Source organism: Rattus norvegicus, chromosome 15, assembly GCF_021556685.1.
Source record: "Rattus norvegicus strain SHRSP/BbbUtx chromosome 15, alternate assembly SHRSP_T2T, whole genome shotgun sequence".
NCBI lineage: Eukaryota > Metazoa > Chordata > Mammalia > Rodentia > Muridae > Rattus > Rattus norvegicus.
In genome coordinates, this window is record NC_141548.1 from 32,563,792 (window position 1) to 32,591,499 (window position 27,708).

Consider the following 27,708-nt stretch of genomic DNA (forward strand, 5'->3'; position numbering starts at 1 on the left):
CGCGGGGTCTCACGCGGCTCGGCAAGCTCAGCGCGCATGCTCCATTGGCCAACTCTTCGGGAGGGGCGGGAGACCCAGCGCTCAGTAGCCGGGGGGGAGGAGCGCTCGCGCAGCCGCCCCTGAACGGGAGCGGGCTCCGCCGCTACTGCAGCGCTCAGCGCCGGGCCCTGCCGGAGCCGAGACTAGCATGTGCGGCGCCTCTCGGGAGGCGGCGGCGGCGGCGGCGGCGGCGGCGGCTCCTCTGCAGCAGCAACAGCGGCAGCAGCGGCGGCCGCCATGGCCAAGGCCAGCGTGGAGCTCACCCGCGAGCTGCAAGGTACGAGGTTGCCTTCATCTCCGGACTCCCGGTCCGCGAGCATCCAAACCCAGTGCTTTCCTGCGGTACACCCCAGCCCGGCGCCTCCCGCCCCCTCACAGACCCTCGCTCTTAGGCAGTCCCTTCCTCTGTATCTCAGTCCCAGCTTTGCTTTCTGTGGAGCATCCTTCTCTGCCCCACTCGCCTCACCCTATCAGAACCTTCCTGTCCCAGAGCCGCCCGTCCCGCTCTTCGGTGACAGGAGCAGTTTCCCTGGCGCTCTTGGGGGCTGATGCTCTGCGTTCTTGACCCACCCCTCCGCACGGCATCCAGTCTTCCCTCCGGAGAGTCCTAGCTTTCCCCCACCCTCGCCGGGCGGGGCCAGGCGTTGGGAGCTGCCCCTGGTCCTGACTGCTGCTTATCTCAACACCCTCCCTCCTCCCGGCCCCGCCCCGGAACTGGCCCTTGAGAGGCCCCTGAGAGCCCAGCAGCGCCTAGGCCAGTGGGGCATAGGAGGGAGTCAGGGCAGGGGCCTGGACTGAAGCTAAAACCAAAAGCTGGGTTTCTGCGGCTCATTCCCCACAGCCCCCGTCCCAGCCAGCCCCCTTCTCCTTACCCACCACCTACATCACAAGACCTCTCTGGACCAGTGATTCCCAGATGTATCTCCTCTAATTCCCCCTGCCACACACACACACACACACACACACACACACCAGCACTGCCACAACCCTGATCCTGAAAGGCAAGAGCACAGGCTAGCCCATGCAGAAAACAGGACGCTCAAGGGTACTCAGAGCTCTATTGCACTCTGGAGATCTCTGACACCTACACATGCACTTAGAAGCAGTCACGAGATGTTTGTACACACACCTTACAGAAACGGCACCCCCCCACCACATATACATATATGCACACTACAGAGAGAGAGAGAGAGAGAGAGAGAGAGAGAGAGAGAGAGAGAAATTGGTTGGGTCTGTCAGAGATGGATACGGGCTCACTGGAACATTAAATCCTTCTCTCACCCCACCCTCCACACTAGAACTGTCTGGCACTGTTCCCCTTTCATTTGCAAGCCAGCACTCATTCACACTTTCCTGTCCCCACCAATGCCATACTCCAGTTCCCTGGCATCATCAGAAGACAGGCATACAGACATAATAAAAAGCAGATTTTCATACCCCAGACCACCCAGGATACAATCAAGGGACATTCCTATCCCCTACTCCCAAACCTCTATAGGGGGGAGGGAGGGAGGAGGGAGAGAAAGAGAGAGAGAGAGAGAGAGAGAGAGAGAGAGAGAGAGAGAGAGAGACTGTGTATGTGTTGATGGTTACTGTAGTGCATGGGTGGGAAAATCCTTCACACCTTCAGAAGTGTAAGACACATGTTCCCACAGACGGTATCATTCAGCAACCGTCCCCTGACTCGGGGACACCAGGAGCCAGAGTTTCTTCCCTACTTTCCTCCCATAACAAAATCACCCCAAAAGGAGTATCTCTGCCCCATACCTCCCTGTCTAGTACCTATGTGTCTCTATTTCTCCTCTCACCTGTCCCTCTCGGGGGAGTGGAGTCAGGGTGGGAATGAGAGACGTTCTGAGCAGGTCCTACCCATCTGCAGACAGCATCCGGAGGTGCCTGAGCCAGGGGGCTGTGCTCCAGCAGCATCGAGTGAAACTAGAGACAAAACCCAAGAAGTTCGAGGACCGAGTACTGGTGAGAACATTGGCCCTGAGGAGTAAGGGGGGGAGGAGAAGAGAGGAGATGTTCAAGGGAGGTGGGCTAGGGAAACGACTGGGGTAGTGCTGAGGAGAAGAAGCCTAAGGGAGCAGGCAGAACCAGCCTGGGTTGGTGTTCAGGGGCTGAAGGTGGGGCAGGAGCAGGGCAGGGGTGAGGTTATCTTGGAACAGAGCTGAGGAGCTAAAAAAGGACAAAGGCACCATGGCCCCAGAGGCTCCGCTAAACTGTGGATGTTCTACTCTGCAGGCCCTGACTTCCTGGCGCCTCCACCTCTTCCCCCTTAAAGTCCCAGCCAAGGTAAGTCAGGCTCAGAGGGTGGAGGGGGCTTGCCTGGCGTGCTCCCTTCAATCCTAGTGACAGGCCCTCACCAGGAGCTGAGCATCCTACCCACTACCCACCCTCCCCACTCCCCATCAGGTAGAAAGCTCATTCAATGTCCTGGAGATCCGTGCCTTCAACACACTCAGTCAGAACCAGGTGAGTCCCGGGGCCCAGACCACTGCTGGGCCAACTGGAAGGAGGAATGAACGGCTGAGGCCCTGCTGCTCCTTTCCCCTCAGATCCTGGTGGAGACTGAGCGTGGTGTGGTGAGCATGCGGCTGCCGTCAGCTGAGAGTGTGGACCAGGTGACCCGGCATGTGAGCTCTGCCCTCTCCAAGGTCTGCCCTGGCCCTGGGTGAGTGGCAGACAAGGGGTCTCCCAAAGGATTAGACTAAAGGTAGATTTCTCCTTCCTGTTGATCTGGTCTCCTGGAACAAGAATGCTCTCTCTGCTCTTCCCTGGAGGCTCACACACCATAATACAGGAAGAACTGAGAGCCTCTTTCCACCTCTCTCTGGGACGCCTTATTCATATTCCAGGTGTTTGATCCGGCGTGGAAATGCAGACACCCCGGAGGGTCCCCGAGACACATCTCCCAACTCTGAAACATCCACATCGACCACTCACAGTGTGTGTGGTAAGCAGGGGCAGGCGCGAAAGCATGGGTCGTGGAGCACCCCGCCCCAGATCCAGAACCCTCTGTGCGTGGATTCTGCCTGAGGGGTCTTTGCCCGTCCTGAGGACTTCAGGCTCCTGGACCACAAGAGGTTTATGGCACAGAAGGATGCCCAGACATTAACACTGCAATGACCTTGACTGGGCCTTGAAGCCCAAGACTATTTCCCATCCCCCTCACCAACATGGACAGCCCATCTCCTGCCCTACAGGTGGCTTCTCCGAGACCTATGCTGCCCTATGTGACTACAATGGACTCCACTGCCGAGAGGAGGTGCAATGGGTGCGTTGGGCAGGGACTTGGCAGGGAGTAGGTGGGGTCCACAGGGAAGGGACCGAGGGGGGGGATGTTGAAACAAATGTAAGCCATTTCCACCTCTCCAAGGATGTGGACACCATCTACCACGCTGAGGATAACCGAGAGTTCAATCTTTTGGATTTCAGCCACTTAGAGAGCCGGTAAGCAGACGGCAGAAACTTAACCCCCACATTCCCAGACTGGCCTTGCCCTTCTCAGGGTTCCTCTTCTGGTCCTGCCCCTGCTCTGCCCCAGAACTCCAGCCATCCAGCCCACTGCCATCCACCGTCTCACTTTCCCCAGCCCAGCCATCCCATTCTTAGACTCCGTTCTTGACCTGGCCACCAGCTCATCTTTTCTTGCCTGTCCAATATCCCCAGAGATTTGGCCCTTATGGTGGCTGCCCTGGCCTACAACCAGTGGTTCACCAAACTCTACTGCAAAGACCTGAGACTGGTAAGAATGAGGGCTGGAGAGGGGGAGGGGGCAGAGTAGTATTCTTCTTGGCTCTTGATTGCAGGACCCCTCTGTTCCCAGGGCTCAGAAGTGCTAGAACAGGTGCTACATACCCTCAGCAAGTCGGGGAGCCTCGAAGAGCTGGTGCTGGACAATGCTGGGCTTAAGACGTGAGGCCAGGCTCCTCCGTGGGCAGCTGTACCTTCTCCATATAGTGTCAGAGTCATGGAATATCAGTGCATGATATGATATGAGACCCTGGGCTATTTCATCTATCTCCCCCACTTTATAGTGCTTAGACAGGCACAAAACAGGTCAAACAGCCTCAGATCTTAGCCCCTCATGTCCCTGCAACTTACTTTTCTCCCACAACACACATCATGCCCCACCAACTTCCAAGCAGGGTGGGGCTGCTCTGGTCTTAAGACTCTAAATCGAGGCCTTGCCTCAGCACATCCTCTTGGGGTACAGAATGCCCGCAGGTATGGAATGCAGGAGGTAGCCCCACCTTTCAGCTTCCACAGACTCCTGAGTGAAAAACCTCCTTGGTCAGCCCCAAGTTGCTTCTCCACCATGGGGACCTCTAACATTATAGACCGAGGCAGACAGGCACATAGGAAGTGGGGGGGCAGCCAGGGGCTGGAGACTTGGGGCTCAGCTCAGGACAAATCCTTCCTCCCCTTCCCTGAAGGGATTTTGTCCAGAAGCTGGCCGGGGTGTTTGGGGAGAACGGGAGCTGTGTGCTGCATGCGCTCACTCTGTCCCACAACCCCATCGAGGACAAGGGTGAGCCCTAGCCCTGAATCCTATCCCCCACTGCAATGCAGACCCTTATCCCAGCCCAGAGCCCAACCTAGGTCTAAACAGAGTCTTTGCAGACTGAAGATCACCCCAAGCCCAAACACCTCCATCCTTGACCCCAGGCCTACACCCAACTCCAGCCCCTGCCTGACCACACCACCTCACCCCGCAGGCAGCCATTCACCAGCCCACTTTCTCACTCCCCCCAGGTTTTCTCAGTCTGAGCCAGCAGCTCCTGTGCTTTCCCGCCGGCCTCACCAAACTGTGCCTGGCCAAGACTGCTGTTTCCCCTCGAGGTACTCACACCAGGACCCCCAGCCTCTGAGATATTGAGCCCTCACCACACCCTCCCACACCATCCTGGGGAGTGGGAGAGGGAAAGGAATCACGCAGGGGAGTGGGGTGATCTGTATGAGGATGGGGGCCAACCCAGCCCAGTGCCCGCTGTGCTCAGGGCTCCAGGCACTGGGCCAGACCTTCGGGGCCAACCCGGCCTTTGCCAGCTCCCTTCGATACCTGGACCTGAGCAAGAACCCAGGCCTGCTTGCCACAGATGAGGCCAATGTGAGTCCATGGAATGTAGCCTCAAACACCTACAAAAGCATGCTTGGGATTCGGGGCCAGGGGCCACTCTCCCATGGCCCCTGGAAGTAAGGGGATGCTTCCACATGTTCCTCTTCCTCTGTGATTTCTTTCTCAGGCACTCTATAGTTTCTTGGCCCAACCCAACGCCTTGGTACACCTGGACCTTTCAGGGACGGACTGTGCCGTTGACTTGGTGAGGGGTTAGTGGAGGAGGGAGCCAGACAGAAAGGTTTGAGAAAATAGAGAGGGATTCTTCCATCTTGCCCTCCTTCCCTGAACACAGGACAGTGCTAAAGAGTGGCTTTGGGTTCATGCACAGTACACACTGTGTACCATGAAGATCACAAGGTCACGCAGGCTCCACCTAAAAATAGACCCTCACTCCATTCCTGGCACAGGGCTCTGTCCACTAGCAGGAAAGGACATTTCCCCTAACTTGAGAAAGCGCTCCTTGGAGCCGGCAGTGGCCTGTTTTACAAATACAAACACTGCCTGTGAGTCTCTCCATATCCCTCCATACCCTGCAGAAGAGCAAGCTGGAGTTAACCAGCGTTCTCAGTGGAGCCTCAGAGAAGGCCAGGAACAGGATGGGGTCCGAGATCTTAAGAGCCACTGCGTCTTTCCACAGCTTCTGGGCGCTCTACTTCATGGCTGCTGCTCCCACCTCACCTACCTCAACCTGGCTCGAAACAGCTGCTCCCACAGGTGGGGCAACAGGCCCGGGAGGGATAAGTAATCCGTGGGTGGCCACAGCCCTCCCGTACTGACTCCCGGGGTCTCCACAGGAAGGGCCGGGAGGCCCCGCCAGCCTTCAAGCAGTTCTTCAGCAGCGCCTACACCCTGAGCCATGTCAACCTGTCAGCCACAAGGCTGCCCCTGGAGGCCCTCAGGTTGGGTGGGTGAAGAGTTGGAAGATGCCCAGGGGAGCCGTGGAGGTGTTGGGGAGGGGTAAAGGTGGGCCTACTGACCTTCCTACTACAGGGCACTTCTTCAGGGCCTCTCCCTCAACAGTCACCTCAGTGATCTGCACCTGGACCTTAGCAGCTGTGAGGTGAGCCCCGTGTCTCCTATCTCCCCACCACTAGACCAGTGTCCCTCAGTCCAGACTGCCACCCCACTCCACACACACACACACACACACACACACACACACATACACACAGTAGAGAGCAGAAAGAGAGGGAGGGAGAAAGAGAGAGAGAGAGAGAGAGAGAGAGAGAGAGAGAGAGAGAGAATAGTTCTCTAGCCTGACCACACCCTTTCCCTCTGAAACTGGCCATCCAAGTTCAGACCCCAGGATCTCTCTGCCCCTAAAGCTTTGGGTGGCTAATACCAGATTCGCCCAGCAGAGGGCAGGAGCAAGCTGTCTATAGAGCAGCGGCTTTTAAGGACGAGGAGACCCCTAGGGGTGGATACAGTGTAGAGAGGTTTACACCCAAGACCTGGTCTGATTTTGAGTCCTTGAGTGACTAGTATGACATCTAAGGATTAAACAGACTCTTCCGTCCACCCGTCCTCCGTCCTCTCACCCCCCCTCTCTGTCCCTGCAGCTCCGCTCAGCAGGAGCCCAGGCCTTGCAGGAGCAGCTGGGGGCTGTCACCTGTATAGGCAGCCTAGACCTGTCTGATAATGGTGAGTATGGTCACTCCTTGAGCATAGGGGTGAAGCCCGGAGGAGACTTCCATTTCCCTTGAGCCTCAAGGCTGGCACTTTCCTGTCGTCTACCGAACAGGGTTTGACTCAGACCTCCTGACGCTGGTGCCTGCACTTGGCAAAAACAAATCCCTCAAACACCTATTCCTGGGGAAGAACTTCAATGTCAAGGCCAAGTGAGCCCTTCCAATGCCCACACCCCTGTCCCATCAGCCATCGGTCAGTCCTCTTGGCTTACTCTATGCCCTCTGGCCACCCTCCTTCTCCTCTAATAGCATGTCCCTGGTCCCCTCCCCTCCTACTCTGACCCGACCCCCACAGGACTTTGGAAGAGATCCTTCATAAGCTGGTCCAGTTGATCCAGGAAGAGGATTGTGTGAGTGGCCAGGCCCAGGAGGGAGCGTTGGGTCGGTGGTGCGGAAGCCGACCCTGACCTCCATTCGCCCACTCAGTCCCTGCAGTCACTCTCGGTGGCAGACTCCAGGCTGAAGCTTCGCACCAGCATCCTCATCAACGCCCTGGGCAGCAACACCTGCCTGGCCAAGGTGGACCTGAGCGGCAACGGCATGGAAGACATCGGGGCCAAGATGCTGTCGAAGGCCCTGCAGATAAATTCTTCCCTCAGGTGAGGCGCGCATCGCCACCCTTCGACCCACATCCCTGACCCGCTGACACATACACATATTTCCCCTGGTGGACTCCATGCCCTCCATTTCCGGAACCGTGTCTGAGTCGGCCTCCTTATCCAAGGAAAGGGGGGGCCTCAAAGAAGGCCGCACCTCTGGTCTCTGCTGGGGAGCCAGAGAGAGAGGTGCCGACTGGTGCTCACCTCCCCCAGAACTATCCTATGGGACCGGAACAATACATCTGCCCTGGGCTTCCTGGACATTGCAAGGGCCCTGGAGAGGTGAGTAGATCAGAGCTCTGTCCTGACACAGGCCCCCAGCCTCCCTGTGCCAGGTCTAGGATTAGACTACCCTCGGTCCATCCCAGTTCCCCTGACCTACAGGATAGGGAAATAATGAGCAAGAAGAGGGTTGGAGGAAGGCCCCCCATCTTGATCTCTTTTCCCACCTAACTCTACATACTGCTGTTTCACAGCAACCACACACTGCGCTTCATGTCCTTCCCCGTGAGCGACATCTCCCAAGCTTACCGCAGCGCCCCTGAGCGCACGGAGGATGTGTGGCAGAAGGTGAAAGGTCATGTTTGAAGCGGGGTGAGACAGCAAGGGGCGGAGAGGCAGCCCACATCCTCAACCCTGATCCTTCCCGCTCCATCATCTCTAGATCCAGTGGTGCCTGGTGAGGAACAACCACTCCCAGACATGCCCTCAGGAGCAAGCCTTCAGGCTACAGCAGGGCCTGGTGACCAGCAGCGCAGAGCAAGTAAACATTTCCCTCCCAGGAGCAAGGGGCAGGCAGGGTACAGATGTGATGTGGATGGGCATCACGTGGTGCCCCAGACTGGACTGAGCAAAAACATAATCTGATGATGGGCCCCAAATACATGCAGGCCGAGGGGTGCAGAGGACCCCAGGGGCTGGCTCAACTAGGTGTTCAGGAAGGGCATTCTGAGGAGAGAAACCGGGCCGTGCTGAGGTATCACCACCACCACTAGAAGTGCGCAGCATGGCCCAAAGGGTCCGACCTGGGACCCCTGACACTCTCGCCACTGTTCTTCAGATGCTGCAGCGGCTATGTGGACGAGTGCAAGAGGAGGTACGGGCCCTGAGACTATGTCCCCTGGAGCCTGTGCAAGATGAGCTGCTGTATGCCCGAGACCTCATCAAGGATGCCAAGAACTCCCGGGCGGTGAGCCCTCCACAGCCCCACCCTTCCCTACGGTCTGGAAAGCCAAGAAGGCTTTCTTGTAGGGCAGGAGTATTTAAGCACTGCCCCACGCATGTGTCCTCCTAGCCTGGGGACCAAGTGGGGCCGGATTCTGACCTCTGAAGAGAACCTCTTCCTTTCCAGCTGTTTCCCAGTCTCTGTGAGCTGGGCCACGTGTTGGCCAATGATGGGCCTGTGCGGCAGAGGCTGGAGTCGGTAGCCAGTGAGGTATCCAAAGCTGTGGACAAGGAGCTTCAGGCAAGTTCTGGGAGGGGAAGGAGGCCATTGGTGGGAGACCAGCACTGACTAAAGCAGAAGTCAGAGCACAGAGGCTGGAGAGCACAAAGGAAATCTATTTCTAACTGGCACTTCCTCGTACTCCCCTGTACCTACAACACCTGTAGCCTTAGAGAATCTTTTTTCTGCTAGCTGAAGCCTTGGATCCTGACCTCCAACATCTTCCTTTCCTGGATTCCGATCTTGGGCTGACCCTCCCCCATCAGGATGGTAGGGTGGAGGGGCACTGATTGAGGCAGAGAACCAGTGACTATCCAAGGCTCTGACACTAACGTCTGTGTGACCTTGTCAGGTCCCTCCGTCTCACCATGGGAACTAGCTAGCTGGGCTAATGACCTCCACTGTGGTGCTAACACTGATCTTTCCCCGCCGGGGATGCGGGCCTTCCTTTCTCCTCATCAGGTGATCCTGGAGTCCATGGTCAGCCTAACACAGGAATTATGCCCCGTGGCCATGCGGGTGGCAGAGGGACACAACAAGATGCTGAGCAACGTGGCGGAACGCGTCACCGTGCCCCGGAACTTCATCCGCGGAGCGCTGCTGGAGCAGGCGGGACAAGACATTCAGAACAAGCTGGAGTGAGAGCGGGGCATGGGCGCAGGAGGCTGGATTTGGCCCAGAGCACTTAGGGAGTTTGGAACTATCAGCCATGAATAATGAATGGAGAGCCTTCCATTACAAGGGATAAATCTTTAACTATTGCAGCCATGCTATTTAGGGTCTGACTGGTCTTTGCCATAGAAATCTGGGGGCCGAAATGGAGTACAGGAGGTCACGGTGGCCCATAGCTAGGTATATTCTCTGGGATATTACAAGTATACCGGGAATCACTTCCCGAAAGCAGAACACAGCCTCCTCAGAGACGCGGATGAGGATGTAAATCAGGAGTATGAATATGCCCCCTTCTGCCTGACCTTCGTTAGCCCCCTTCATTTCGTCTGGATGTAGGCACCACCACTGACTAAAGCGAGGGAGAGTTAGTGTATTGTGAAACGGCCAACCCGAGGCCTACGTAGCACCCAGTCCACCTAGCTCAGTGCTGCTGCTGCTCCTGACCCGGAGCCTCCTTGTTCCTTCTCCTCCTTCAGTTCCTCTTTGCTCGAATACACCTAGGCAGAAACGATCACTGTCTGATCCTGCACGCTTGTAGCGATGTGGGTGTACTGGACCCGAGGCGATGCTAACAGCAGCTGTGCTCTCTGTAGGCAGCCCGGCCAGCTGGTCCATTCTCAGGCGTCTGGGGAAAGAAAGGGTGGAGGCCCAGGGGTCAGGCCATAAGTACCTGAACAGCCCCACCTCTACTTACAGCGAGGTGAAGCTCTCCGTTGTCACCTACTTGACCAACTCCATAGTGGACGAGATCCTGCAGGAGCTGTACCACTCCCACAAGAGCCTGGTAAACATTCTGAGCCCAAGAGGACTCAGGCCTTCCCTCTGCTCTGCACCCTTCCTGTCTCTCCAGGGTCAGGGAAGTGAGCACGTTCCTCAGGGCCCTGTTGATGCCTGTCCTTCCTCAGGCCCGGCACCTGACCCAGCTGAGGACACTGTCGGATCCACCAGGAGGGGCCGGCCCAGGGCAAGATCCATCTTCCCGAGGCAGAGGCAGGAGCCATGACCATGAGGAAACAGATGACGAGCTTGGGACCAACATCGTGAGCCCCAGTCTTCAGTCCTTGCTTTCACCTGAGTCCTCTCCCTGAACCTTCGAGGTTGCTGTCGCCCCTCACTTCTCGGACTCCGCCTCCCTGTGCCCAGCCTCTCCTCCATGCCTGTCCAGACCACACTCTTCCCTCATTCCAGATCCTCAGCCACCTGCGGCAGGGTGGACTCTAAAGAAAAGACTATGAGGGTCTGGTCACCTTTTGTCTCCATTTCTGCAGGACACCATGGCCATCAAAAAGCAGAAACGCTGCCGGAAGATCCGGCCAGTGTCTGCCTTCATCAGTGAGTCAATAGCCTCAGTCTGATGCAGTGGTTCTCAACCCGTGGGTTGTGGCCCTTCCACAAGGGTCCCCTAGGACCATTGGAAAACACACATGTTTACATTATGATTTACAAAAACAGAAAAATAATTATAGTTATGAGGTAGCAATAAAAATAATTTGATGGCTGGGGGTCACCACAACATGAGGAATTGTACTAAATGGTCACAGCATTAGGGAAGTTGAAAACCACTGGTCTAACCTCCTCCACATTATACCCTTTGCCAGGCCCTCCTCGCCTTTTTCTTCTGCCTCTCCATCCCGACCCTCCTTATACACTACTGCACCCACAGGTGGGAGCCCTCAGGACATGGAAAGCCAACTGGGAAGCTTGGGGATCCCTCCTGGCTGGTTCTCAGGACTTGGAAGCAGCCAGCCCACAGCGAGTGGCTCCTGGGAAGGCCTATCTGAGCTACCTACCCATGGCTATAAACTAAGGCACCAAACACAAGGGAGGCCGAGGCCTCCCAGGACTACTCCACCAGGACCCGGTCGGCCCAGTGTAAGTGCCAAAAGCCTTACCAAAGAGCCAGCTCTCCTCAGCAGTGCCAGAGCTGAGGCTCCAAGCTTTAGGGCCCAGACTGGCAAGGGCCACAACACACTTGAAAAGAAGTCTGTCTTGTGTGTGTGTGCGATGGCACAGACATATAGTCCCAGCTACTCAGAAGGCTGGGGCAGGGCAGTGACGTGAGCCCACACATTCACACCCAGCCTGGACAACACAGTGAGACATTCTTCCCTATCTGAAAAAGAAAGGGGGGAGATGGGAAAGAAGGAGGGAAGGAAGGAAAAAGGGCAGGGGGATAAACCTATCTTGCCAGCTAGGGACAGTGACATTTTTATTTGGGTGGTGGATGAAGCCGGGAGCCTGTAGGATTGGGAAATGTTCCGCTGAACTAGTGTCTAAACTTTCCTGAGACCAAGTCCAAAGGGGAAGGCCCTGGAAAGACCTGGGAGGACAGGAGATGGGACATCCTGCACCTGAGTCTCCCCCCCCCATCAGGTGCCAGTACCTGGGCCTCGTCAGGAGAATGGGATGGCCACCCGTCTAGACGAGGGGCTGGAGGACTTCTTCAGCAGAAGGGTCATGGACGAAAGCTCCAGGTATGACACACACTCCACCCCCTAACCCTCTACACACACACACACACACACACACACACATACACACACACACTCCACCCCCTAACCCTCTACACACAAACACACACACACACACACACACACACTCCACCCCCCAACCCTCTACACACACACACACACACACACACACACACACACACACACACACCCAAGCAGGCCACAGGCTCTGTAAGGGCTCCTTTGTCCCCCAGTTTCCAGGGGAGTCTCCCCAACAACAACACCACTGTGCTCACCTTGCACAGTGGTTCTCCACCTTCCTAACGCTGCGACCCTTTAATACGGTTCCTCATGTTGTGGTGACCCCCAAGCATGAAATTATTTTGTTGCTACTTCATAAACTGTAGCTTTGTTACTGTTACAAATCTTAATGTAAATGTCCCACATACAGGTATCTGACATGTGACTCCTGTGAATGGGCCGTTTGCCTCCAAATGAGTTATGGCCCACAAGTTGAGAGCCTGCCCTAGCCAGTCTCTCCTCCTGGCCCACCCTTCCTCTAGCTTCCCAGCCTATGAATCTCCAGACAATGGCTGGAAAATACGGGGCCAGCATCTCCTGCTGGTTGGAGTCTGGGGTTACGGACAGGTCAGGGGTGACAGGCCCCAGATGGGGCAGTAGGAAACCCTGCTCTGTCCCTGTCCTGAAGATTCCCCAGGGACTGTTCGGAAGTCCTGTCACCTGGAGAAGCTGAATGAAGGAATTAGGAGGGGATCTGGGAAAATAGAGTCAATTTGGATTCAAGAGGCCACTGATGGTTTCTGACAGGCACAGTAAGGACAGCATTCGCTGCCCTAGACCTGAGCTACAGTGCAGGGGAGACTAGGTGACAGAGGAGAGCAGGGTGCTTGTAATACCCAGGAAGCACCAGCACCAGCCCCACCCTGAGCCCTGCATGTGGTACTTGTCACTAACCCACCCCAACCCCACCCAGCTACCCCCGGACTCTGAGAACCATGCGGCCAGGCCCCTCAGAGCCACCACTGCCTGCACTCCAGAAGAGGAGGCGGCGAGGCCTGTTTCACTTCCGCCGGCCCCGGAGCTTCAAGGGGGACAGGGGACCAGGGTCCCCCACTGCTGGACTCCTCCTCCCTCCACCCCCACCTCCGCCCCCAACTCAGGAGAGCCCACCCAGTCCAGACCCCCCAAGCCTTGGCAATAACTCATCTCCCTGTTGGAGCCCAGAGGAGGAGAGCAGCCTCCTTCCAGGATTTGGAGGGGCCCGGGGATCTTCCTTCTGCAGGAAGATGGTAAGCAAGCCAGAAGTGCTACCCCACCACCCCTTTTCCTGGACCACACGGGGCCCCACTCCCTGATCCTAACCTAACCTTCATGGGAGAATACTAGGACTTGGGGCTCTGGAGAACATTGGCCATTCAAATTCCCTTCCTCTTCAGAATGGTCCAGAAAATGCTGTGTACAAATGCAGATGTCAGAAGGATTCCCCCTAAGTGTGGGCAGGGCTTCCCCTAGAACTTGGGTCTCCCTGAGGCCTCAGACCTCCCCACAGCCCCCCCTATTGCCTAGAAAGCCTCCCATGCCTTTAACAAGAGATTGTGTCCTAGGGCACAGAGAGGTTGGAGGCAGGAGACGGGGCCCCAGCCCCTGGGACAGCGCAGCCACCAAGGGTGCACGGCGTTGCCCTTCCTGGCTTGGGAAGAACCAAAGGTTGGAGCTTTGATGGAAAACGAGAGGTGAGGGGGGCCTGGAGTGGCAAGTGTAAGGTCCTGTGGGTTCATCTCACTTCCCCTGTCCCTGATCAGGGGACAAAGCAAATGTCTTTGCACATTGTTGACATGGAATCCAGGGCCTATTTGACTTTTATTTAAGTCAGTTCGCCTTTTCCAATTTAGTCTGGACCTATTCATTCTCATCTTTAAAATGACAGGCACTTTAAGGATTCATTTTTCTTCTAAAACACCTAACTATTAAGCTGGCAGTTCCTTCCCTGGTGTAAACTTTCTTATACTCCCAAGGTAATACAGGCGCTACTCTTTGGAAACAAAATCTAACTAAGTATCTAGGGACTAGGAACCTGAGACTGACAGGAGGCTCTAAGGGAGCTGGTTGTCGGCAGCTGTCCCTCTGTGAAGGAGATCTTTCTCACAACCTGACTCAGCTGTGCTTTCAGGGCACCGACCCAGACCAGGAGGACAGCACCCAGGCTTGGCAGAAACGGCGCTCTTCGGATGATGCAGGTGAGGTGGCCACGCTCACTCCTTTAGCCCATCGATACCTCCTGATTTCCCCATCTCTTTCCCCCTTCTACTTCCCATCCTCTTCCCCCAACTCCAGGGCCTGGAGCCTGGAAGCCACCACCACCCCCACAAAGCTCCAAGCCAAGCTTCAGCGCCATGCGCCGAGCAGAGGCCACGTGGCACATAGGTACGCAAAGGCCCTTTCTTGGCCAACAGCGCCGATAGCTCGAAAGGATAAATGCCATGCACGGTCCCCTGCACTGGGGAATGCTCAGCCAAGGGGAGGTAGTGGGAAGTCAACGATGTGGATGTGTCTAAATATACATCCAAAAAAATGACAAACAACTTAATCCAAATCTAGGCTCTGCCGAGCACAAGTGGTTTCCCCAGTGTTAGGGAGACAAGAGAAGTGTTTTGTGGATGGTTCTGAAGAATTCTCTGAGACAGGTGGTACCCCTAGTCACTGCCAGCACAGAGATGCCCTATAAAGCGATGCAGCTATGAAGAAGGCCTTGCCTTTACTGTAAAAGGGGGCGAGGCCAGCTGCCAGCAAATATCAGCTGGGTCAGGCCCTCTTCAAACACTGCGGCTCTGCGTATAACCCTGCGCTCATAGTTCTCAGAAAACTGTCCCGATGAATCAGCATGGGCTCTGTCTTGGAGATCAGAGTCTTAAGTCCCACTCAGCCACCTGTGACCCTAAGCCAGTCACTTACTTCCTACCTTATGATTGGGTGGGGAACGGAAGGGAATTATTCTAAAGGTCACATTTCCCCCCTTCTGGGTTCGGAGGACCTTCAGCCTAAAGAAACCACTAAAGAAACGCTAGACAGCCCAGCATCGACACAAGTTCCCAAAGACCCCAGGATATGGCTCCTGGCAGCATCAAATCTCCCTGGAGACCCAGAATCTCACCAATTCTTACTCCTAGGCCAGGGCCTAGCAGGCAGGTCTGGTTTACTCCCTGCTGTAAGCCCCCTAGCGCCCCCACCCCCCCACCCCCACTCCATTCCTTTCTGTCTTTTTCCCTCCCTGTCCTGTAGTGGCCAGTGAAAACCTTACCAGATCCACTCCATTCTCTAAGGCCAGCCAAGACTGGGGGCTGCTTTCCTGGTTTTCTGTCCCTGGCCCAGACTAGATGTAGTATCCAAAGTGGGACTTCATCTTTCATTTAGTAAACCATGAGAGCCAGGTACTGTACTATGCACTGAGGCACAGACATAGGACATGACAGGTCCTATTCCTCTTTTGTGCTCCTGTGGCTTAAAGTCGCAGGGAAGCGTGATAAAGCACCTCTCCCTAAGGCTCCCACTGTCTAAATAGACTTGCAGGCAGTGCTGAAAAATTCCAGGCTGCAGCCTTGACAGGGCCCTAGGGCACTGCAGCCCTGACCAGACTGTTGGGCCTGTGAACCCAGGAGGCCTTTGATCCTGACTCTGCTCCAGCAGGAAAAAGACTGAGTCCTGCCAGGCCCAGGTGATGGCTTCAGGGCAGATCTGGGAAACAGCAGCTAGGACAGCTAGGATGTGTGGGGATAAAGTAGACAGCACAGATGCTGGAGCAAATGAGTTTGGATGGGGAGAGTCCTGGCCTTGCAGGGCATCATGGGAAAAGTAAGAGGAGGGCTCTGAACAAATGCTATTTCTGTAGCTTCTCCTGTCTGCTACCCCCCAGCTGAGGAGAGTGCCCCCAACCACAGCTGCCAAAGCCCTAGCCCAGCTTCCCAGGATGGAGAAGAGGAAAAGGACGGAGCTTTATTCCCAGAGAGAATGGTCCCAGCTCGGAATGCCAAGGTGAAATCCAGAAGAAGGACAGGGAGGGTGTTCTGAAGGGGCAAAGATACTGAAAGACCTAGGAATGGTGGGTGGGGACAGTCCTTTGAAAGAGTCAGAAACTGACTGACCCAACATCTTCCCTACTCTGCTAGCTACAGGAGCCCCCCATAGGTCCACGTCCCCCTAAGCCAGTGGCTGTGCCCAGGGGCCGTAGGGCCCCCCAGGTGCCAGGAGGCAGAGAAGAGGCTGAGAGCAGCAGTGCTGCCCCAGGAGCCAACAAGCCCTGGCTGAGACTGGGCTCACAGCAAGACCAAGAGGAGCCAGAAGGACAAGGTCAGCCACCTTCCTGAGTGAGGTTTGGGAGAACCCTGGGGGCTTTGGTGCCCACATCAGATTCCCTTGTGGACCTTAGGACAGGGAAAAACAACAGCCAGGAGTTGAAGCTTGCATGAGCACCCAATTCATGAACCCCTTTGCTATGACTAATTTCAGTACCCTCTGACCTGGGCCGTCGAACAGCTCCCCTGAAACCCAAGAGAACTCGGCGAGCACAGTCCTGTGACAAACTGGAACCTGATAGAAGACGGCCACCTGACCCTGCAGGTGTCTGTGGTGAGACAGGTCCCCTCCCTACTGATCTGTCAAACATGGCCTCTTAGAGCCCCAACATTGGACGGCTGGCTCTCTTTGCCCAGCAAACAGGGTTCCCTGAATTTGTCCTCAGCAGGAACCAGTGAACCAGGAACAGACTGACAGCTGCTGAACGCCCTCCCCAGCCTTCCTCGACATGTGCCTCATAAGGACTCAGGCCCCACCCACCCCTGCTCGCCCATCCCTTGCCAGCCCTTGTCCTACAGGGCAGCACCACTAAGAAGGCATGGGGGAGCAGGAGTGGGGACTGGAAGGGAGGGAGTGACCTGAAGCAGGGAAGCTGTCACACCTGCCTGGAGCTTCCTCCACAGAGAGCTTTGGGCAGAGGCTGTCTCTTCCCTGGGGGGAGGGTGAACCTCCGCCCCTTTATGCCCAGGGGCTCTCTCCCCACTTGTATAGAATTAAAAAGAAAATCACTGTCTGCCTCTGGTCTCTGCTGTTCAGCCCTTGCTCCCACCTCACCCCCTTCCCATGAGCCCCTGGGGTTTGGCCACAGTTGGGGAAAGTAGAGAACAGCTCACGCATCTGAATCTGGGGTTCCGAGAGAAGATGGAATAGCAGAACTGCTGACAAAGAATGACAGGTCACGGGTTACTGCAGAATCAAGGCTGTCGAAGAGGCGAATGTGACGGGAAAACACAGTGGTTTTCTGGCTTTGGGGGATGGTGATAGGATTAGAAGACTCCAGTCATTGCACCAGGGAAGCCTGTGTGCACACGTGTGTCCATGTGTATACCTGCGTCCACACATATGTTCACTGACATATTAAATGCTGTATATTATCCTCTGGGTACCCTTTTCAACATTTTGTGTTCTGTATATGTATGTGAGCACATGTGTCACAGCACGCATGTGGAGGTCAGAAGACAACTTGTGGGAGTCAGTTCTCTCTGTCTACCATGTGGGTCCCCAGGATCAAACTCAGTCTCTCAGGCTTAGTAGCAGTCACTTCCTTTTCCTACTGAGATATCTCCATGGCCCATGGCTCTCCTTTTAGATATAGATATAGATATATGTGTGTGTGTATGTATATGTGTGTGTATGTATGTATGTATGTATGTATGTATGTATGTATGTATGTTTTCCCTGAATGTGTATGTATGCATCCCTGGTCTCTGTGGAGGCTAAACGAGGGCGTCAAATCATCTAGAACTGAGGTTACAGATGGTTGTGAGGCACCGTTTTCACCGTGTTGTAAATCCAACCCTGCAAGGGCAACAAGTGCTCTAAACCCCCGAGCCATCTCTGCAGCCCCTTGTGGCTATTACTTTTTAAAACCCTTTCCTTTTATTTTACATGTATGGGTATTGTGCCTGTATATACGTCTGGGCATGCAGTGCCCACAGAGACAAAAAGAGGTCATCGGCTCCCCTCGGACTGGAGTTACAAGTGGTTGTGAGCAGCCATGTGGGCGGTGGGAATTGATCCCAGGTTCTGGAAGAACAACCAGCCCTCTCACCTGCTGAGCCCTCTCTCCAGCCCTGCCTGTGGAGACTCCTCATAATCAAAAGTCTCAACAATGGAGTAGCTTATACAGAACAGGTCTCTACAACATGAAAAGAAAATACGATGTTTATGTTAACCGTTTCTGGTATGGCCTAACGAATACGATCTTAAAAGTCAGGGGCTCCCTCCAAGCCTCTTCCGACATCCTGGATGCCTTCCTCGGTGTTCCAGATTGAACCTTTATCCGCTCGCTATGCCTCCCATTCACCCTGAGCCTAATGCCGAGTGTCATACTTAACAGCATTCACATTATCCAATCTCTGTGTAGGTCCTTCTACTTCCTATGTCTCTGCCTCCTCAGGGACAGGAGCTGCCCTGACTAGCCCCAGTGCCTGGCCCAGTAGTATTAACTACTACTCGGGAGGTAGTTAATAAATCGTTTCTACCTTAGTAGATAAGCAGTTTAAGGTTCAGGGATGGAAGGCATTCCTGTGAACACATTCAAGTACTCACCCAATCACCACGCCCGAATGTCTCCCTGGTGGCGTTAGCAGTCCAGAAACTTCTCAGTTCCCCTGGCCTCACTGAGAATGACTAACTTCTATTTCCTCAAGCTTTGTGCCTGGCCCAACCCCTCCCACAAAGATGTGGCCATAAGGGTTGGATTGGGGGGGACCATTGGGTCAATCATGGCGATGTCCGGTCAATACGCGGGCTATATGCCTAGCATGGCCATCGTGTTCATGTTCCCCGTTTCCCTACAGAAGTGTAGCTCGGAAGCTGGATGTCACTTTGGTGAGGTTCGGCACGATGGTTTCTGAGGAGTGTACAGATATCCTCAACATTCTGTTGTACCCCAGGTTAGTGAGAGTAGGTGTCTGTGTGGATATCACAAGTACAGCCTAGTGTTCTTTTCTGTGTAGCTACAAATATCCTTAACAAGTGTAGTGCTGTAAAGTGCTGTGAGAACGTTTCCCAGTGTGCAGCAGTGGGGCTATAACTGTCATGGTGTCACCGTGAGTTTACGTACTGGCGCCTGCAAGTGTCAAGATATGTGTGAGTCTGTGAGTCGTGGGTGCCGCGTGTGGCATCCTTCCTCCGTGTGTGTGTGTGTGTGTGTGTGTGTGTGTGTGTGTGTGTGTGTGTATACCACTGCAATGTGCGTGTGTTTCTATGATGCTGTGTGTGGGTGTGATGGGAAGGAGATGTGTGTCACTGTGTCTGCAGGGGGTCCTGCCTTGGGCCTGCCCCCAGCCCGCCCTCCTCCCTGGTTCTGTGGCTCCCTCCCAGGCAGTGTCCCTGCCCCTCCCCTCTCCTCCCTCCCAACCAGTCTGTGCAGGGGGGGGAGCTGGTGCTGCGGCCCCCCTCCTCCCATCCAGGCCCCATAAATAGCAGCAGAGCGGAGCGGGAGCTGGCGCCAGCGGCTGGAGCAGCGAGGAAGTCAGGGGCCGGGCTGGAGACGAGAGAGGAGAGAAGAGACCCCCACTAAGAGCCCAGGTGAGCCCACCCATCCTTCCTAACCCAGCCTGAGTCCTGCCTTCCCTGGCCCAGTCTCCATAACAACATCTCCTCTAGCTCTCAGAGAAGTCAGCAGCCAACCGGACCGGGTCCCCGCTCCGCCACACGCCCCTGCCTTCCTCATGGGCTCCCTGTGGACTGAGACTCGTAGCTGGAAGGCACTGAGAGCCCCAGCCCAGACCCTCCCTCACATTTCTATAAAGCTATATCATCATCATCGGGAGGCTGGTAACAAGCCAGGGAACAGTCCCGGTCCTGACAGAGACACAGGACTGTCACACCCTCCTGGAGATGGACGCAGGACAGAGGGGGACAGACAGAGGGTGGGGCACACCAGTGGACACTCACTCAGGAAGCATGGCATGGATCAGATAGCTTCACCCTGAGGTCTGGACAGGCACAGAGAGAATGGCTGTCCAGCCATGAACTCGGGCCGGCGTACCCCTGTCTGCTGCTGCCTGAGGCTTGGTGACTCTGCTGGGGGAGGGTGCTGTGCATGCATCCCACAGGCAGCATGGTGGGGGCCATGGCTCCCCCAAAACCCTGTCGCTAAGAGACAGTGCCTGTGTTGCCAAGAAGTGTGAGAACAGGGGAAGTGGGAAGGACAGCAAGCTTGTCAAACCCCTGAGGAGCTTACGACAGAGCCCTAGTCCTAACTGTGTCTCCAAGCCCACCACGGCACTCTCCCATCAGCCAACCAGACAGTGAGTAGGGGGTTCTAAGACAACAGGACAGTTTTGCACAGACCCTTCCACTGCCGACCTGTCTCCTCCTGTCCACTGCAGACTCCTTCCCTGAGACCCACCCTCTTCAGACCTCCGGGGGCATCTCCACCCTCTTCCCCACCCCTTTGCCCCAGTTCAGTTCCCTGGTGCCAAGACTGAGTGCAGCGCTGGCTCATATACCAGTCGGGAAGTAGCAGAAGGTGCTGAGACAGCAGTAAGCGGAAATCAATCGATGGCCTAGGAGCCGAGACTGCCAGGAACCCACTTCTATCCCAACCCTCCAGTCTTTTCCAGCCTCATCCATGACACCTAGGCTGGCAGAGTGACAGAGACACGAGACTCTGGACTCCTGTTCTTTGCTGCTTAGATTGCCAAGGAAATCAAACATGGCAGGAGAAGTAGGTTACCGTTAGGACCCCAGGGCCTCAGGAAGAAGAGCAGCAGGCAGGTCCAGAACCTCCAAGAGACAAACTCTTCCTTTCTGTGTCCAGACTGTTTGTTCTTTCCCCACAGTGCCATGTCAGACCCAGAGATGGGATGGGTGCCTGAGCCCCCAGCCATGACCCTCGGAGCCTCTCGAGTAGAGCTGCGGGTGTCCTGCCACGGCCTCCTGGACCGGGACACCCTCACGAAGCCGCATCCATGTGTGCTACTCAAACTCTATTCTGATGAGCAGTGGGTGGAGGTGAGGGCACCATGGTGGGGTTTTCCTTGACTAACCTTCATTAAACCTGAGGAGGAAGGAGGGTTAGTGAGAGCAAGGCAAGCCTCCCGGGGAATGTGAGGATTCCAAAGAACCTTTTCTACCTGTGTGGATAACCTCGAACATCAACACGCCATCATTGTGATAAGCCCAAACTGTTTTAGCCAGAAGTTCACAGACTCCTAGAGGGCCAGCAGTACCCCAAATTCGGAAGTCAGTTAAGAAAGAAAGAAACTAATTGCTAGGGACTAAGGAATCCTAGGAGAGCTCAGGCACCAAGGGAAGTACAGGACAGGGACAAGTGGCCTCAGTTCCCAGAGGGTCCTTATCCCTCCCACTGCAGGTGGAACGCACAGAGGTTCTTCGCTCCTGTTCAAGCCCCGTCTTCTCCCGGGTGCTGGCCATTGAATACTTTTTTGAAGAGAAGCAGCCTTTGCAATTCCACGTGTTCGATGCTGAGGATGGAGCCACCAGCCCCAGCAGCGACACCTTCCTCGGGTCCACAGAGTGCACACTGGGCCAGGTCTGCATTCCAGCTCAGTCCCTACATCGTCTAGCTGGCCAACAGCAAGCATCTGCCTCCAGAGCCAAACTAAGAGGAAGGAGCTCTTTCTGAGCCTGGATCCCTCCCTTCCATCCATGGGACGTGTACCCTAGGACAAGATACTTAGCCTACTTTCCCCCTCTGAAGAGGGGGGCAGGTGTATTCCTTTCGTTGTTACTGTCCTTGTTGTATTTGGTGCTGGGGATTGAGTTCATGGCTAAGCAGGAATTCTGCCACTGAACTACACTCCCCTCTCTAGCACTCCTCACTTCAGGCTGCTATAGAAATTGAATCCACCCTAACCCAATCATAGGGCCAACCTTCTGGACACGTATATCCTTGGCCGGGGCAGATGCATGCATTACAGACAGACTCCTCTCTACCTCTGTCTTTAGATCGTGTCACAAACCAAGGTTACTAAACCGTTGCTGCTGAAGAATGGGAAGACGGCGGGCAAGTCCACTATCACGGTAAGCAAAGTCACTCTTGGGCCAAGGGTCAGTGTCCCCGTATGGACATCCATTGTGATACTGTGCTCATGACAAGCTTCATTTATGGGAAGCATATATGGCGGGGGCAGGGGGATTCGTAATCCTGTGTCCCTTTTACAGATCGTGGCTGAGGAGGTATCCGGTACCAACGACTATGTACAACTTACCTTCAGAGCCCACAAGCTGGATAACAAGGTGGGAACCCCAGAGTCCACACCACCCACTAAAGAGCCATAGGCTTCCCGCCACAGACAGACCCCAGAGCCCCAGGCCAGTTCTCCTCTCCGTGTAAGATCGCGCCAGACTCACAAGCCCCTTCCCCTCGCCTCTCCAGGATCTGTTCAGCAAGTCTGACCCCTTCATGGAGATCTATAAGACCAATGGAGACCAGAGTGACCAACTGGTCTGGAGGACTGAGGTGGGTGCACGGGGATATGGGGTAAAAGATGAACAGATTACAGTAAGAACTCTAGACATGTGGTGACAAGGTCCCTGGTGCCTCTCAAAGGTGGTGAAAAACAATTTGAACCCCAGCTGGGAGCCATTCCGCCTGTCCTTGCATTCTCTGTGCAGCTGTGACATCCACAGGCCGCTCAAGGTAAAGCCGCTTGGAGCATCAAGTCTGCTCTGGGAGACCTTCCCCGGAGTACAGCAAGCCCCCTCCCTCTCCCTCGTGTGATAAATACTCGTCTCTGTGGGATAAATAGCAGCTCTATGTTGTTTCCCACAGAGGTACCTTCCTCTGGGGCGGAACCCTCTACCAGATCGAGCTAGAGAGTAAGGCTTAGCAGGTGACGTCTGTGTAGCTTAGGGACTTCTACAGAAACCTAGACACCGTGAGGCCCCTACTGCCCTGTCAGACCCCTCAGAAACACTACAGAGAGCGTGGCTGACCCTGGCCTGTGCCCTGCCTCTCCCTTCAGTTCCTGGTATATGACTATGATTCGAGTGGAAAGCACGATTTCATCGGCGAGTTCACCAGCACATTCCAGGAAATGCAGGAAGGGACCGCAAACCCCGGGCAGGAGGTGACAGAGACCCCATCCTAGCCCCAGGACCCCGGGGGAAATCCTGAGGGGGGTGGCCAACCACCTCACTCTAGGTGACTGGAGATAGAAAGGGTGAAAAGTGCCCAGGCTTGGCAGAAGGACGGGGTCATGAGGCTCTTCCCCTGGGAGCATCAGCAGGGAGGGGTGAGAAGGTCTATTTGATGGACGTCTGACTCTGTGCTGGGTGGGGGTGTCTAGATGCAGTGGGACTGTATCAACCCCAAGTACCGAGACAAGAAGAAGAATTACAAGAGCTCAGGCACGGTCGTGCTGGCCCAGTGCACCGTAAGTCACAATTCACAGTTCAGGTGTCCTCTGCCCCTGCACTGCCTCAACCTCAGCTTCTTGCTTGCTTGCTTTTTAATTTTTAAAAATTTATATTTATGAATGGGGGTGCACTTGGGAGGACCCAGTGCCACAGAGCACATGTGGAGGTCAGAGAACGACTTTTGGGAGTCAGTCCTCTCCTTCCACCGTATTGGTTCCAGGGATCAAACCCAGGCTTCAGGCTTGGCAGCAAGCACCTTTACCCACCGAGCCATTTCTCCAGCCATTTACTTTTTTACGTGGGGGGGGGGGTCCATCTGTCCGTCCATCCTCTCTTGCTTTACTGTGTTATTTTTTTTTTCCGGAGCTGGGGACTGAACCCAGGGCCTTGCGCTCGATAGGCAAGCGCTCTACCGTTGAGCTAAATCCCCAACCCCTCCTCTCTTGCTTTAAAGACCTGCTCTGGGAATTGTGAACCCTTGTTCCATCCCTTCCCCAAGCAGCAACCTTTAAAACTCTCCCCTTTCCCCGCCCAAGCCTTGCCAAAGCTCCCACCTGAAAGCACCCTCTCACCGGCCTCATTATCTTCTCCCGTCTGCCAGGTGGAAAAAGTACATACCTTCCTGGATTATATCATGGGAGGCTGCCAGATCAGCTTCACGGTAAAGACCCCGGGGGGACGGCCCAAGAAAATGGGGCGGGGCTAAGTCCTTGCTAAAGTCCTTGCAAATGGAAGGAAGCCGGAGTCTCACTTCTCTTAACCGGCACCCCATGTACTTTGCATCCAACACCCTACTCCACTCTGAGGCTGCCCTTTCAACAACCTCTGTCTCTGGCCTAGCCTGCCTGCTGGTTCTTATGGCTGCAGCAGGTCCGGTCCCTACCTTCCCTCAGGTGGCTATCGACTTCACAGCCTCCAATGGGGACCCAAGGAGCAGCCAATCCCTGCACTGCCTCAGCCCCCGACAGCCCAACCACTACCTGCAGGCCTTGCGCACAGTGGGAGGCATCTGCCAGGACTATGACAGGTAACGTGGTGAGGGTAGGGTCAGGAAGGGAGGCCTTGCACTGGGAGGCCACAGCCTTTTCTCCTCTCCAGTGATAAGCGGTTCCCAGCTTTTGGCTTCGGAGCTCGAATCCCCCCAAACTTTGAGGTAGGCTGGGTACAAGAGAAAGGAGGCCTGCAGGGGAGATGTGGAGGACACCCCTTTACCGTTCCCTTACTCTGACAGGTCTCCCACGACTTTGCTATCAACTTTGACCCAGAAAATCCTGAATGTGAAGGTAAGCTGGGAGAGTCCCACCAACCCGCACCACCACAGAGGCTGGACTTCTCAACAGTACCACAGGTTCTGCTCCATTCACTCAGCTCCCTGACCTGTCCCTCCTCCCATCCAAAACTGTCTTCATTTGGAAAGAGTTCCAGCCCTGTGACCCAGCATCCATCTGTCCACTTACTTCTCCCAACCCCAGGGACCATCTCTCTCTCTCTCTCTCTCTCTCTCTCTCTCTCTCTCTCTCTCTCTCTCTTCTCTCTCTCTCTCTCTCTCTCTGCTAAGTGAGAGCTGGGAGCTATCAAGCCTAGAACAGAAATTACCATTCTGCTGTGTCTGGAGTGCTCTCTGCCAGCTTCATCACTTTTCTGTGCCCACAGAGATCTCAGGGGTCATAGCCTCCTACCGCCGCTGCTTGCCCCAGATCCAGCTCTATGGTCCTACCAACGTGGCCCCCATCATCAACCGTGTGGCTGAACCAGCCCAGCGGGAGCAGAGCACTGGCCAAGCCACGGTGAGGAAACACAGACAGCCAGGGGCCACCCTGTGTGTCTTCAGATAGCTCCAGGGTCAGGACCTGGGTTCGGAAAGATTGCCAATGCTCCTTCACGCAGAAGCAACCCATGTTCCCCCTCTGCTTGTCCTCAGAAGTATTCGGTTCTGCTGGTGCTCACTGACGGTGTGGTGAGTGACATGGCCGAGACCCGAACAGCCATTGTGCGAGCCTCGCGCCTGCCCATGTCCATCATCATCGTGGGTGTGGGCAATGCTGACTTCTCTGACATGCGGCTACTGGACGGAGACGATGGTCCCCTGCGTTGCCCAAAGGGGGTGCCTGCAGCCCGTGACATCGTCCAGTTTGTGCCCTTCAGGGACTTCAAGGATGTGAGTATTCCGTAGTCTCTCCCAGAGCTTCTCAACAACTCGTGGCTCCCAAATCTGTCTTTGTCATCGTCTGCGTCTCATCCAAAGGTCACTGGAATCCAGCATGCCTGAAGTCTCACTGCCTGCTCACTTGACCCAGATGACCCCATTCTCCTAACCAATCTCCTTTCCTTCCCAGGCTGCCCCCTCAGCGCTAGCTAAGTGTGTCCTGGCAGAGGTGCCACGGCAGGTGGTAGAGTACTATGCCAGCCAAGGAATCAGCCCAGGGGCTCCCAGGCCCTCCACGCCAGCCGTGACTCCCAGCCCCAGCCCATGACTACCTCTCGACATAACCAACACCCCCTCAGTCTCTCAGTGAGTTCTGGGAGACTAAAGGGCCGGACACAAAAGGGGTTCAAAACAGAGCTTCTGAATAACCCATCTTGGCAGGTGTAATGTTGTTGTTGTTACTGCTGCTGTTGTTGTTCCTACTTTCCTACTCCTCTCAGGTGCCTGTGCTGACCCTTGTGATTCCAATGACCAGTGTCTCTGCCTTTTGGACCAGCGGTGCCCTGCGGGTCCTGGAAGTGAGTGGTGGGCCCTGTTCCCATCTCTCCAAGCCCGATATCCCTCAACTCTAAGGACCCTCAACAACTTCCTCCAGTGATTGTGACTCTATGGATGTAAATAAAGGGAACCCCCCCAAGTGCTCCAGCCTCTACCCATCATGCCTCAGATGTCCTTTGGACAGTCCATCACTCCCACATACACCATAGAAAATGGGGGGCCAACCTCTTTCCAGATCTGAGCCACACCTCCCCAGCAGGCTGTTGTCTCTGCAGCCTCACCCCAACTGTGTGCCAGTGGATCCGGGGCCCTACCCTCACCTCCCCAGCCCAGGGGGTCTAAACACCATGTGTGTTGATAGCAGGAGATGGGGGAGGGTAATGAGGGGCTGTCAGGCTGATGCTTTCTTAGAGCTGTCTCCAGAGAGGCCCCGCTGAGTATCCCAGGGGCTGAACCCCAGCCCCCACACAGCTGTGGGGCAGGCCACGAAGAGACTGTGGGGAAGCGAAGGGGTGCAACAGATCTACTGGTGAATTAGGAGCACAGAGAGGGTCTCAGGTCTGGAAGGCCTGATCTTTCTGGGTGAGTCTTCATGCACCCGACCTTCTGTGGGTGTGGCCTGAGGTTTCGGGAAGTCCACTTGGGCACTCGTACGGATGGCATCAGCACCAACATTGAGGCCTGTTCTTCAGCACACAGCACTCTCGGCGTCTTTAAATGTGTGCACTGTGGTAGCAAATCATAACACAGTCTCCCTGGTTTTCTGGCAAAGCGAGGAGGGCTTGACTTTGAACTCTCCAAGGTCAGAAAAGAGCCAGAGCCAGAGCTGCTTAGCCGCAGCACGGCAGCCTTCCTCACACCATCATGAAACCTTTGCTTGAGCGTATACATAGGGCCTAGATGTGCCACCTTGACACCAGGCCTGTGTTACTGAGGTCTGGTTTGTGGGCATCAGTGTGCGAGGATAGTCTCTGCCATTGTGTGCAGTCACGCACATAAGAAAGGGATGGGAGAGAATCGGTGTGTCCGGATCGAAGCCCCAAGGGACAGACAAGGACAAGACAGAAATTCAGAGTGAGGGGAAAGTGTCGTGCCACATGCCTGTGATTCCAGCACTCAGAAAGCATGGCCAGGCGTGGTGGCGTACACTTTTAATCCAGCACACAAGGCAGAGGTAGGTAGATCTCTATGAGTTCAAGGCTAGCCTGATCTACAAGTGAGTTCCAGGCCAGAGAGAACTATACAGTGGGATGCCATTTCACACACACACACACACACACACACACACACACACACCACCACCACCACCACACATCCTGAGTTTGAGGCTAGCCTGGGCTAACAAAGTGAGACCCTGGCTGGGTTCCCTGTGCCTCACACTCTCCCTTCAATGATGAATGTAAAAGAGGAAGATGCTTCACGCCCTCATTAGAGAAGAACCCACACCAGAGAGAAAGGGTCAAAGGTAAGGAAGGGAAAGGAAAGTGCAGGGGCCTGGAGGAAAGGACTCCTGTTCCGGTCTCCTGTGAGAGAATGCGCTAGGCTAGAGGGAACAAGAAA

At 55.2% G+C, this 27,708-nt stretch overlaps 2 protein-coding genes and 1 long non-coding RNA gene across 14 annotated transcripts; 2 read left to right on the top strand and 1 right to left on the bottom strand.

The window, feature by feature from the left end:
* The first annotated feature begins 97 nt into the window (after positions 1-97).
* Carmil3 (capping protein regulator and myosin 1 linker 3) lies at positions 98-17,121 on the top strand. 11 transcript variants are annotated; one of them, NM_001431678.1, is made up of 40 exons: positions 98-316; positions 1,919-2,013; positions 2,284-2,334; positions 2,455-2,514; positions 2,598-2,713; positions 2,898-2,995; positions 3,246-3,316; positions 3,419-3,492; positions 3,712-3,787; positions 3,869-3,957; positions 4,479-4,573; positions 4,798-4,884; positions 5,043-5,152; positions 5,289-5,366; positions 5,802-5,878; positions 5,959-6,063; positions 6,155-6,224; positions 6,724-6,805; positions 6,906-7,002; positions 7,148-7,202; positions 7,279-7,451; positions 7,665-7,733; positions 7,928-8,021; positions 8,116-8,214; positions 8,512-8,640; positions 8,803-8,916; positions 9,358-9,533; positions 10,264-10,351; positions 10,473-10,607; positions 10,836-10,899; positions 11,231-11,439; positions 11,941-12,041; positions 13,012-13,327; positions 13,643-13,771; positions 14,209-14,275; positions 14,373-14,462; positions 15,925-16,067; positions 16,208-16,382; positions 16,542-16,661; positions 16,774-17,121. In NM_001431678.1, the coding sequence occupies exons 1-40, from the start codon at positions 277-279 to the stop codon at positions 16,800-16,802; spliced, it is 4,146 nt and encodes a 1,381-aa protein (NP_001418607.1). In that variant the 5' UTR covers positions 98-276; the 3' UTR covers positions 16,803-17,121. The 11 variants fall into 11 exon arrangements, with proteins under 11 accessions (NP_001418607.1, NP_001418609.1, NP_001014160.2 ...); NM_001431680.1 differs by having other exon boundaries at positions 15,949-16,067; positions 16,202-16,382; NM_001014138.3 differs by having other exon boundaries at positions 15,949-16,067; positions 16,202-16,382; positions 16,777-17,121.
* On the bottom strand, positions 9,631-20,222 carry LOC102552093 (uncharacterized). Its single transcript, XR_015638796.1, has 2 exons — positions 20,013-20,222; positions 9,631-10,192 (listed from the first exon to the last, which is right to left on the bottom strand). It is a non-coding gene; the product is annotated as an uncharacterized LOC102552093 (long non-coding RNA).
* Cpne6 (copine 6) lies at positions 19,331-26,302 on the top strand. Of its 2 annotated transcripts, NM_001191113.2 has the most exons (17): positions 19,551-19,643; positions 20,903-21,074; positions 21,436-21,615; positions 22,032-22,106; positions 22,248-22,322; positions 22,462-22,545; positions 22,636-22,725; positions 23,051-23,155; positions 23,375-23,461; positions 24,046-24,105; positions 24,338-24,471; positions 24,543-24,597; positions 24,676-24,727; positions 25,098-25,231; positions 25,366-25,602; positions 25,781-25,956; positions 26,091-26,302. In NM_001191113.2, exons 2-16 carry the CDS (start codon positions 20,907-20,909, stop codon positions 25,916-25,918), a joined length of 1,674 nt encoding a protein of 557 aa, NP_001178042.2. In that variant the 5' UTR covers positions 19,551-19,643; positions 20,903-20,906; the 3' UTR covers positions 25,919-25,956; positions 26,091-26,302. The 2 variants fall into 2 exon arrangements, 1 of the variants encoding a protein (NP_001178042.2); XR_015638173.1 differs by lacking the exon at positions 24,046-24,105 and having other exon boundaries at positions 19,331-19,643; positions 23,375-23,484; positions 24,312-24,471.
* The last annotated feature ends 1,406 nt before the right edge of the window (positions 26,303-27,708 follow it).

Excerpts from the sequence above, each read along its gene's own strand:
- Carmil3 (NM_001431679.1), top strand. The coding sequence starts at position 277 with ATGGCCAAGGCCAGCGTGGAGCTCACCCGCGAGCTGCAAG. Across the intron at positions 3,493-3,711 it reads TTCAGCCACTTAGAGAGCCG|AGATTTGGCCCTTATGGTGG; the intron begins GTAAGCAGACGG and ends CAATATCCCCAG. Across the intron at positions 8,917-9,357 it reads CTGTGGACAAGGAGCTTCAG|GTGATCCTGGAGTCCATGGT; the intron begins GCAAGTTCTGGG and ends TCTCCTCATCAG.
- Cpne6 (NM_001191113.2), top strand. The coding sequence starts at position 20,907 with ATGTCAGACCCAGAGATGGGATGGGTGCCTGAGCCCCCAGCCATGACC. Across the intron at positions 22,323-22,461 it reads CCCACAAGCTGGATAACAAG|GATCTGTTCAGCAAGTCTGA; the intron begins GTGGGAACCCCA and ends TCGCCTCTCCAG. Across the intron at positions 24,106-24,337 it reads GCTGCCAGATCAGCTTCACG|GTGGCTATCGACTTCACAGC; the intron begins GTAAAGACCCCG and ends ACCTTCCCTCAG.